The sequence below is a fragment of the Oncorhynchus clarkii genome, chromosome 29 (assembly GCF_045791955.1).
Source record: "Oncorhynchus clarkii lewisi isolate Uvic-CL-2024 chromosome 29, UVic_Ocla_1.0, whole genome shotgun sequence".
NCBI classification, from domain to species: Eukaryota; Metazoa; Chordata; class Actinopteri; order Salmoniformes; family Salmonidae; genus Oncorhynchus; species Oncorhynchus clarkii.
The window spans coordinates 35,736,544-35,748,035 of NC_092175.1; the positions used below are offsets into that span (position 1 = coordinate 35,736,544).

Genomic DNA, 11,492 nt, shown 5'->3' on the forward strand with positions numbered 1-11,492 from the left:
CTCTCTCTCTCTCTCTGTGCCTTAAGGACGGCTGGGCAGGAGGCAGAGAAAATGTACTTTAGGGACAAGGGTGAAGTGCACACCAGCAAACAGACACAAAATCGTACTTTTCTAGAATATAGAATACATACTATAGGAATATGGAGGCCAATAAAAGGGCAATACAGAAACCAAAACAAACACACTTTCTCAAACAGTTAATACGATTGGTGTAGCCTATATCAAGTGTCTGTGTAGCGAGGGAGCTGTAATAGGATTTAATTCAATTTGAGATGGGATACACACACCTCTCTGTGTAAATGGGATGTCTCAGGAAGATTAGTGACATAAATCTATCCCACACAAAGAACCCGCATCTGTCATGGTCTACTGTTTTAAAAAATATATATTTTGTAAATCTTAATTTTCCTGATGGGGGCCTCTCTATGCTAAGGTGTTGGGAGCAGAGGTGTTCTACAAGCAGCATCCCTTAAAGGGAATTACTGTAGCTTTTCTAAAACGTCTCATTTCCCTAGATGCAATGTTTTAGTGTAATTAAATTGATGGCCATCAATCTGACAGTAAAGTGATCCTTATCCCAGTCTCCACAAATCAACTGAGCAGAAATTGCTGGTTGGCTCGGCAGGGCAACGTAAGGCAGAGAGATGTCATTCTATGGCCAGTACAATTTGATGAATGATGAATTATCAACAAAAAAAAGACTCCCTAGCTGCATATAGCCAACTAAATTGTACTGAGCATGCTTATACGGAAAGTGAAAAACATTTGACTGCCATTGGCTACACATGGTCTACAGTTCCATCCTACATTATTTCTATGGTCCACCTTAATCAGCATCCACGTCTTGAAGGCTCACACTGCCCGTCATCGTCCAGTCTGCTTGCGTCATCCGAATCTCACCTCCACTTGAGTTGCCGTGGCAACCACCTCCCAGCTCGCGCGTAGCATGCACCCCTTGATAGCACATGATGAGGGGAGAGTGCGCGCTGCGCGATCGTTCTATGCGGACGATACAAAGTTTGCCTGACGACAAACTGAAGTCTTCCTCTGCTCTATGTTCGCTCAGAGATACTTTTGAGGAGATGGGAAACTCCATTGTGAACGTTGCCCATGCGTCGTCAATGGGTAGCGCGGTGCATTCTGGACGATTCTGAGACAAGGAGCGCACTCCTTCAATTGGAGTCTATTGGGCGCTAGCTGAAAAACCCAACATTAGCATGAATAGAGCACCACAGTATGAGTCATAATACACAAAACCTAGCGGTCAAACAGGAAAATGGTTCCAATCATTTTCCCACAAGTTCTTAACTGACTTGACTAGTTAAATAAAGGTAAAATAAATAGGGGATTTTAGAAACACTTAAAATAAGGGCTGTATTTCATGTAAACTTACCCCGGCTTGACATTTTGATAACCTTGTAAATCTCTTCAGGACAAGGTAACTTTTATCAATATATTTGCCTCTCTTTACCCCCAACAAATGAATTGCTAATTAGCCGCTAATGTGGCTATCATAAATAGCTGCAAATGCCATGATGATCTGAACAAGACTGCCAAATCAAGGCAAAGGTAAGAATCTCTGGATTAAACAGGCAGCAGGGTGGTTAGTGGTTAGAGTGTTGGGCCAGTAACTGAAAAGTTGCTGGATCGAATCCCGGAGCTGACAAGGTAAAAATCTGTTGTTCTGCCCCTGAACAAGGCAGTAGGTCGTCATTGTAAATATGAATGTGTTCTTCACAGACTTGCCTAGTATAAAAAAAATACAATCTGATGTTAGATAAATTGGCAATTCTGTACAATTAACACAATACTGGTTAGCAAAGGCATCAGCTAGAGGTGACATGCAGAGGAGCTAGAGGTGACATTGTGAGATTTGTAGTTTTGCATGTCTACTTTGATGCTAATTATCATTTTCGAATCAGACAGAGACTAATATATTGATAAGTCACCTTGTCCAATAGAGATTTGCATGATTATCAAAACGTAATTGCAGAGGTAAGCCTACACGAAACACAGACCTTATTTTAAGGGTTTCTAAAATCCCCTATGGGAAAACTGAATGGAGAAAAAAATATTGGAACCATTTCCCTGTTCCCTGCTAGGTTTTATGGGTACTATGACACCTCCACTGTGGGGCTCTATTTCGTGATGTGAGATAATTAACTTGTTCTCTGTAATATCGTATATCTTTGGAATCGTGCCATTACACATTATTTCAAGGGAAAAGGGCAGGTTTCTAGACTCATATGCTGCATTCAAAACAACTGAGAACTATGGAAATCTTATACTTCCGACTTCAATGCATTCAAGACAACTGGGAACTTATTTAAAAAAACTAGCTCTGACTGAAATCTTTTTGAATGGTCATCCAACTCGGAATTCCAAGTCGGAAACTCTTATCATTCTAGAGCTCTGACTTTCCAACCTGGAGATCATCAGCGTCATGATTTGACCTTTTCAGTTTCCATTTGTCTTGAAAGCACCAATACCCTGACTTTTGGTGCTTTCAAGACAACTGGGAACTCTGAAAAATATGAGGTTGGGTTGAAAAGTCTGAGCTCGCGAAAGAGGCTTGAGTTCCCGGGTTGGAATTCCGAGTTGGATGACTGTTCAAAAGATTTTTCGAAGATTTCTGAGTTCCCAGTTGTTTTGAACGCAGCATTTGAGAACGGATTGCGTGACGATTAGTTTAGCAACTGCGTGACGCAACATGACTACGTGAACGCGACTGGTCAACGGTCTGCTGGGTGGGGCGTTACACGTTAATCCATTCATTGCCTGTAGGATTACTATCTCCTCCTTTCTCTAATATCTCTGGTTCGCTACATACTTCATTGCTGAGAAGAAATTTACGTCCGTGAACGTGGCTTAGCGTTAGGCCAGAGCAAGGAGTTGGGTAGCCAGGCAAATTCGCCCTAGTTTAAAAAAAGTATGTTTCAAACCAGTTGATTTTTACTAATAATAAAACACGCTGACTTTACGCCTGGTATGTCCTGTTACCTGTGCATAGGCTACAGGACTGGCCTCAATGTCATAAAGCTAGCAAGATATAAAACATTGACACATTGTAAAGATAATGAAACACCGATGTAGCAAGTAAGCAGAGTAAAAACAGTCGGCGCTGATTTGAGTTACCGTCTTCCAGAATACGGCATTCTGAGAGGATGTTTTAGTGTCTATGGCAATTCAGAAAGCTTATTGAATACCTTGATGAATGTGTTTGTTTTTTATGCCCTTGTTTTCTTTCTGCTTGCATTTTGTAATTTATGTCATTCATGGCTCATTTGTAAAATATACATTGGACTCTATGACGGATAAAATAATGGTTAAATTAAAATAAACAACTAAATGTCTTCGAGCAGGAAAGAAAATCGAGCCCAGTAATAAGTCAGTGGTACAGACTGACAGAGCATTGATTTGAAGACATGGCGGACGACAAGGTTAGTGCCATAAATTGGGGAGTTAAAATCTGAGCTTTTATTCGCAGTTGTAGTACTTGTTTATTAACGTTATTTACCTTCAGGTCTGTTCAATGTAGATAACGTGACCGTGGTAATTCTAGCTTTATGTTTTTGCGGAAGAGCTGTCACGGTAGCCTACTAGCTAGCTAATGTTAGCTAACTAAACATTACATTCGTATCAACAACCTGATTTACTAGTCCATTGGGCGACTGCAGCCGTTATTATACTGGGTATGGTGTCTGTAAGAATGTAGAATAGAAACACGATACTCATAAGCCATATTTATGGCCTGTAGATTTCCCATGAGCTGTCAAAGTTGTGCTGTGTACACTAGTCTAGAGTAATCAAAAGTCGATCAAGAAAGTAAAACAGTAACGTAAACTACATTAACAAGCATTAGTATCGCCGAATAATGGATTTAGTTTACAATGTAGGTAATGTGACAGTAACCATTAGAAGATTTGGATGGAATATATTTTGGCCGTTCTGCTGCACTAGGTGAGACAAACTAGATTAGTCCCAATAAGCAAAATGACGTTGAAACGACGCAGGGTTTATAAACGCGGATATCGACTCTGCCGCTCGAGCATGCTTTTGGGGCATAGTCGACAGCGCGCTGGACTTCGGGCTAGAAGGTCGAGGGTTCGAGACTTGCTCCCTGCCTGTTTCAATACGTGGTTTCCAGACGGTGAAGTTAGGTTAAATGTAGGTTTTGAATGAATGGCAAAAATACATATTTTCTGGACGTTGAAATAGTTATTTTACAGACGTGAATTCATTGTCAGTTCTGAATGAAAGTTGTATAGACGTCTATGTTTGGACCAAATTCAGACCAGACCAAATCTGAACCAAACATGGACGTCCATCACAAGAGGCTGCTGAGGTGAGGGACGGCTCCTAATAATGGCTGTAATGGAGCAAATGGAATGGCATCAAACACCTGGACCATGTATTTGAAACAATTCCCGACTCTGCTCCAGCCATTACCACAATTAAGGTGCTACCAAGTTTATGTGCAGTCTACGTTTCGGCTAAATTAAGATTGGTCCAGACCGAACAAAATTTGAACCAAACATAAACGTCAAGGCCGGTCCGGAATGCACCAAAGAAAGACTCTGGCTTTGGGCCGTGCTTACTCGGGTGTAGGCTACAATGGGATTTTATGAATGCCCATTCATGTGGTAGGCTTACGGTTTGTTAAACAGGCAGTTGCATTGGATTTATTAGTCCTGATTTCTGTGACTAATCAATTTTGCTATTTAAATTCGGAATATCAGCAACCCAGCTAACTTTATCAGGAGTTAAACTGAGCCTATTTGCAAAAATAATCAATGCTTTTACACAGTGGAAATTCAGATTCTCAAATTCTCAATGTTCAGTTTATCAGAAATATACAGATACTAACTTTAAACCACTGATCATGACAATTTAGCCCGCGGGGTGTAACTCCCGGAGAGCAGTTGTGAGTATCCTGATTGTCCATTTTACTTTGACCAGGCCCATGTTTAGGATACATTGTTTAACATGGCAATGCATTTGTTTATTTGATTGGTCGCCATTTAGGTTAGGCTATTTGATCGGAGAAACCTGCATGATGAAAAAAGTCTGTCGCATTACATTGTCATACATTTTATCTCCATCCTGTATGCTACAGAAAAGGCCACATTATTTCTACCATAGACTGTATATGCTACATGATTTGTGTAAAAAAAAAAACGATGGAACGTTGGTGGAGCGCTGCAGCGATGCGGCCTAATGAGCGGGCGGGCTGGCCCTACTTTCTTGTTTTGAGGCTCACATTTTGGTCCTAAGAATTACTGCATTCTGTTTTCTCTTAATATTGTCATTGTATATTTTTTTTCTCCCAGTTATCAGTAGCCACCCAGGATATGACCAACCACGCCTAATTATAGAAGATTCATATATTAACTGAAATCCTGTTTGATATGTATGTAATTGACCTTTGACATGTACTACAACAGGACCCCTTGAGACCACTGAAGGACCTGGCAGAGCTCAAGGACCAGCTAGAGGACATTCAGCGGCGTGTGGAGAAGGAAGTACAGGCTGGGATCCCACAGGTCAGATGTCTGACACACACACAGGCCTCTTTCACGCAAACATGACCTCATACAAACCCTCACTTTTCTGTAGTTGTTATAGATCAGGTCTGTATATGTGCAGATAAGAGTACACGTTTTCCATACATCTTGTCAAACTGTCAGATGGGCCTTAGATGAACATCATACCCGTTTGTTGTGTGTTTCAAACATGAGGGTGACTTTTTGTTGTTCCAGGGTGGCAGTGTGCTGGCCTCTCCTTTCCTTAAGGGCTTCTTGGCTGGATATATTGTGTCTAGGCTGCGATCCTCTGCGGTTTTGGGTGTGATCCTTGGGACTTGCACAGGCATCTTTGCAGCTCAAAATTTTGGTGTGCCCAACATCGAGCAAACCCTGAAAGACTTTTTCAACACTCTAAAAGGACCCGGCAAATAGCAGCCCTGGTTCTGGGGGAGAAGATGGATCACTGAACCAAAAAACCTGCCCCCTAAAAAAGATCCATTGAACTACTCCACTCCACAGCCTTCAGTTTTAGATTGCACAATGGTACTGAATTCAGAAAAATAATGTTTTGTTTGTGTGGAGAAATTTAGGAAAAACCAATATGGTTGCTTGAATTATGCATCACGTCTTTACAATCATCTCTTGCAATGTGTGCAATACTCCTCAGGGGCTTATGTATTTTTTTTTAATATATATTAACTGGAAAGATAATGTTCTTATTTTATGCAATGGGGATTTTACTGATGGAAGTGGGTGCTTTATAGGGGGAGATTTTCTTTGCCTCAGGACAGCTTTCAATTTGGTCTTGCTTGTAGATTAACCATCCAACCTTGTTATACCCAAATTATATTTACAACATACTGTAGTACCCATATGTTAAACATGACCATGATAATATTATGTTAATATCTACAGATCTGTCCCTAGCAAGTTCTCTGCCTATGTTCTGACTTTTAGGTTACTGTAAACCTGTATTGACCTGTTCCTAGTAGACCAGTGTTTTTTTGTGTCTGGTTGATAGTTCTGTACACTGAGTACATCACAATGCAGTCTATATAATGGTGCACAGTGACCTCTACAGGGGAACTATCGACCTGCAGTTTGCATCCATATCGGTCAGGTGGTCCTGCCAGGAGTTCCTGTGATTTAGCAAAGTAAATCCATATACCAACTGATATAACCCTGGACATATGGCTCAAGCATTGCAATTCTATTATTGTTCAGTACTGCCTTCTCAGCCAGAACGAACTACATGGGAGAAGTTTCTGATTTACCACAATACTTGTTTACTAGGCCCAATCTTGAGCCATGCACTATTAGGTTAATGATATTGTCCTCCGAGTGGGTTGTAGTCTCCTAGCTTCTAGGACCCCCAGCTGTTCCATGTATTTTAAATATTCCACAGCTAGCACACCTGGTTCAACTAATCATCAAACCATTGAATAGGTGAATCAGAATCAGGTGTGCCATTTCAGAGCTAAAACTAAACTTAAAAAAATGCCAGAGGGGAGATTTGAAAACCACTGCCGTTGTCACCAGACTGACAGATGTTGGAGAGCCTAATAGAATGAGATGCTCACCGTTATTCATGTTCTCAGCCCTAACATGAAATCTATATCGGTTTCCTCTCATGAGACATGAGAAATCACCAATAGCAGAGCATTTATCATTCGTTTTCCATACATGAGGTATGCTATGTCAGTGATGTCTGTTCTTGTTGTGACAATGTAGCTGCGCATTTTCTTTTGCTTTGGTGTGTACACTTGAAATGTTATGACATTTCATTTATATGGCAGCCCTTTAAATAAAGTGTTTCATTTCAGTGGCGTTTATTTTGACTTAATTTTATTAGCTAGAATGACAGTTACACCTTGGTGGGCCTAATCTCAGTTTTATGGTTAGCAGTGAGCAGCAGTTAGTACACCTGGCCTTGTTGTATCAAAATCATAGGTTAATTAAATAGACCCATAAAGAAAATACAACAAACGAGAACTTGTTAGTTTCCAAATCCATGTGCTGGATTATTTAGAATGTCCACAGAATCGGGGCAATCTGAAAGGAAGTGCTTAAATGTAGATCTGTCTAGTGGGACAGTTTTACTGGTCCTCACAGCTCACTGGTTTTTAATCATCTGTAAATAAAGAGAAATGTACATTACCAACAGAATAGCCAGATAGTTCCTTACAGCATACACATGTAGTCGGGCGATACTTGAAGAAAGGTCAACGATTAATTGCTTCCTATTTTATTGGAAAATTACATGCCACAAGGGTACTTACTACTCAGCATCACATCAGGTATGGCCATCACATGATTGAGTGCTGCAAAAGGTAGTAAAAATGGATGTGAATTAGGGCTGTCAAACTATTATGAGAGTTAATCGCTGTATTTGCTGTGATTAATCGCAAATTCATAATTTGCTTAAATGTAACTAATTACATTTTTATACAAAAAGCATTCCAAGAATATTGACATCTTGATTTTGTTCTAAGTAATGGTAAACAAAATCGAACCTCAATGTAAACTTGTTTTGACATCGCACTGTTTTTAGCTGAATAGATTATGTATTTTGGATGTTTTCAGTCTATTTTGAATGCTTTCAGACTGCGAATTATTGCATAAAATAAATAGTGCCCTAAAATGACAAAAATACATTTGAGTTAACGGATTAACTCTGACAGCCCTAGTATGAATACATAATAATAATACAGAATCTACGAGCATTAATCACAATGGATTAATTCACAAAAAAATTCATTAATATCTATCTTCTCTGAAGAAAGGGAAACTGAGACTAGTCAGGTCCAAGGAAAATTCCTGATTCATAAGGGAACTTCAGGTTGGAATTGTTTGGTTTCATTTGAGTATTTCTGATTGGCTGACTTGATCAGCATCATCAGTTGTTAGTGGAATATTTTCTTGAACACAAAGGGGAACTAAAATATCTTGTCTCTGATGCAACTAAACCGAAAATAGTGCACTTGTTCAAGAAATCAAATGGTTAGTTGGAACTTCTAGGGTCAGTTTGTTTAGAAACAGATTAAGATAACACCTGGATTTAAAAAACTATTCCTATGGAGATTCTCTATTGAGCATGTTTTTAAGGATAAGGCTTAATCTTTGTCTGGGAAACTAGTCCCTAAAGTAGAAAAGAGTGAAGTGGGTCTAGTGTTTATGGGACCCAACATCTGAATTTAATTGTTTTTTTGTTTTTTTTTAAGAATATCCATCTATATTCAACTTCAAAATGAATAATCAACTTCAAACAGGATCTTACCGGATGTGGCGCCGCACCTAGCAGGCCCACTGGTTACGGTGCCAGAGAGCTGCTTCCCACTGGCATCCACACACCAGCAAAGGGGTTTGTCGTTCAAGCACTGCTGGAGCAGGTAGTTGCCCTGCTCATCACACTGGGGTCGGAAGGATTCAATACTCACTGGCTTCAACCCTGTTGACTCCAGCTGACACTGCGTGGGAGAACCTGATCCTGTGTGGATGAAAGATACCTACATGATAGATACTTACATTATGAGAGAGGAAGTGAGATAAAGAGGGGGCGGGGGAGCTTTGAAAGGGGGGTTTACTGGCATGACAGTTGAAATGTCAATGAATAACATTTCATACCTTCCTTTGGCCCTTGGGTAGATGTCCCCTGAAAAAGGAAGCCGAAAGACAGAACTGAGAATAAAGGCAAATTCAAGAGACTGCTAAGCATGCTAATCATGGTTTAACATGTCATTTCTATAGCTGAAGACTGACCTCATCAGCAGACTCATCGATCAGCAATGGCTTGGTGTTCATGGGCACATGCAGCTTCATGGGGACAGCAGCTGTAGACAGAAAGAGAGAAACTTTCATATACATTTACAAAGTTTAGCCTACATAAGATACAGTATCTTTTTGAGTGGTAGTTCACTCATTTCCTGTTCAAAAGGCTCCAAATAGAGGGTGTAGCTCTGATAGCCATTAGCTACACTGGAACTTTACAGGATCAGGTCCTGAGGAGAGCATATTGTCTCACCAGCGCGCCCTTGACTCAGCTCGTTCTTCAGGGATTTGCTCTCTTCCTGCAGGTCTTTAATGTCGTTCTTCTGGCCCAGGAAGAAGTAGGCCGTCAGAGCCTGACCAGCAATGAGCAGGCAGGCCAAGAGGGTGAAACCAGCTATCTTGAAGGCCCTCTTGTTGGACCCTCTGTGAGGAGACAGAATATAGAAATTGAGAACATGATGGATACTTTATTGCTTTGTTATAAGTCTGATGGATGGGACTTTTCGTATAATTCCGCTATTACAATAATCAATATAAATGTGTATGTGGCAAAAAAAAAAGATTTGAATCAATTACTAGACCATACTAAATCACGCCTTCTTTATGACGGTAATATTATTTTCACAACAAAAGTAATGACGTTGCTGGGCAGACACAGGAATTTATCTAGATTTTAAATCACATTAAAACAAAGATAACATCTATCAGCGTATATATACACAATTTATGTAATCACAGATTAAAACTAATACTGCACAACAATTTGTATATCTAGATAGGTGTTTGGCCAGCGTAGTAGTGATGATCATGCTTTTTAGTTTGGCAAAAAAAAAGTAAATTTTTGTAAGTTTGATCATTGTTTCCTTTCCCCTGGGAATATTTTTTTTGACATAACACGATTTATTTGAAATTACCCTGTAAATGTTAGAAAATTATAATAAAGACATTGACAAGATAAAATGTATGTAATATTACTTACTCTGCTGTAGTTCCTACATTAATTGCGGTCTGTTCGCTGGAAGCTCCGATGAGGGGCTGTCTCTGTGGGTCCGACATCCTGTAGTAGTCTCTCTGTTACAACCTTTTAAAGGGGGTATCAATCTGAAATGGCTCACCCAAAACAGACACCGTTTAAAGGGGGTATCAATCTGAAATGGCTCACCCAAAACAGACACCGTTTATAACCTGTCCGAGGAGAAGGGAAATTGAGGTTGGTCAAATTCAAGGAAAGTCCCTGACTCATAAAATAAACTCAGGTTGGACAGTTTGGTTTCATTAAATGATTTCTGATTGGCTGACTTGATCAGCATCAGCAGTTGTTGGTGGAATATTTTATTGAACACAAAGAGGAACTACAATATTCTAGGTGTCTGCAGCAATTCAACCAGAGAGGAAAAGCAGAAGCGAAGCATAACTGGGCCCTAAATCTGTCTTCTCCAGCAGGTGGCATTTGTTTTGTTTTATTCGCGCACCAAGCGAGTCGTTTTTGCTGGAGGTCAATAGGAGTTTCGAATTTGATTAACGAAAAAAGTAATTGCTTATTTGCTACGTATGCCTTATTTGATCAAACATACATTTTGTAATGTTCAGGTTGACATCCCAGCCACGTTGAGAAAAACACTTTATATCGGAGTTGTGCCTGTCCACACGCGTATTTTCCCTCTCATCAACTATAATTCATTGTTAGAGCTGCCACTTAAGTATCTGGTCAATATAATGGATAACCTGTGACTAAACTGTAAACAATTTTTCTTGTTAAAGAGATCAAATGGTTAGTTGGAACTTCTAGGGCAGGATTCCTAGAGAGATTAATGCTGGCCTAAAAAACTATTTAAATTAAGAATCTCCATTGACTATGCTTTTTAAGGATTAGCCTTAATCTGTGTCCTGGAAACCAGCCCCTAGAAAAGTGAAGTAGGTTTTGTGTTTATGGGACCCAACATTTGAGTATAATACAATCCCTCAATGTGTACTGTTTGTGTATGGATTTACTATTCTTGTCTGGTTTAGAGGTATATTTGTTGTGCACATATTGCTGTATTTAATGTGTCTATTGTTTTTACTATGTACTGCAAAATGAATTGCACCTCGGGGATAATAGACTCTTCTCTAATAAGGGGAATTTGTCAGAGAAATGGGCATTTACCTGTCTGACAATGGTATTCCCCCTAGTAGTGTCACGTTTAGAAATCTCCCAAA

At 39.8% G+C, this 11,492-nt stretch overlaps 2 protein-coding genes across 4 annotated transcripts; one reads left to right on the forward strand and one right to left on the reverse strand.

Annotated features, from left to right (window-relative positions):
* Positions 1 to 2,836: 2,836 nt before the first annotated feature.
* Positions 2,837 to 7,347, forward strand: LOC139388790 (SLC35A4 upstream open reading frame protein-like). 2 transcript variants are annotated; one of them, XM_071135711.1, is made up of 4 exons: positions 2,837 to 2,929; positions 3,363 to 3,440; positions 5,445 to 5,543; positions 5,760 to 7,347. In XM_071135711.1, exons 2-4 carry the CDS (start codon positions 3,426 to 3,428, stop codon positions 5,955 to 5,957), a joined length of 312 nt encoding a protein of 103 aa, XP_070991812.1. In that variant the 5' UTR covers positions 2,837 to 2,929; positions 3,363 to 3,425; the 3' UTR covers positions 5,958 to 7,347. The 2 variants fall into 2 exon arrangements, with proteins under 2 accessions (XP_070991812.1, XP_070991811.1); XM_071135710.1 differs by lacking the exon at positions 2,837 to 2,929 and having other exon boundaries at positions 3,076 to 3,440.
* Positions 7,348 to 7,352: 5 nt separating this feature from the next.
* On the reverse strand, positions 7,353 to 10,637 carry LOC139388789 (CD74 molecule, major histocompatibility complex, class II invariant chain b). Of its 2 annotated transcripts, XM_071135709.1 has the most exons (8): positions 10,422 to 10,534; positions 10,273 to 10,374; positions 9,547 to 9,716; positions 9,285 to 9,355; positions 9,150 to 9,177; positions 8,803 to 9,012; positions 7,805 to 7,846; positions 7,353 to 7,656 (listed from the first exon to the last, which is right to left on the reverse strand). In XM_071135709.1, exons 2-8 carry the CDS (start codon positions 10,347 to 10,349, stop codon positions 7,649 to 7,651), a joined length of 606 nt encoding a protein of 201 aa, XP_070991810.1. In that variant the 5' UTR covers positions 10,350 to 10,374; positions 10,422 to 10,534; the 3' UTR covers positions 7,353 to 7,648. The 2 variants fall into 2 exon arrangements, with proteins under 2 accessions (XP_070991810.1, XP_070991808.1); XM_071135707.1 differs by having other exon boundaries at positions 10,273 to 10,637.
* Between the last annotated feature and the right edge of the window lie 855 nt (positions 10,638 to 11,492).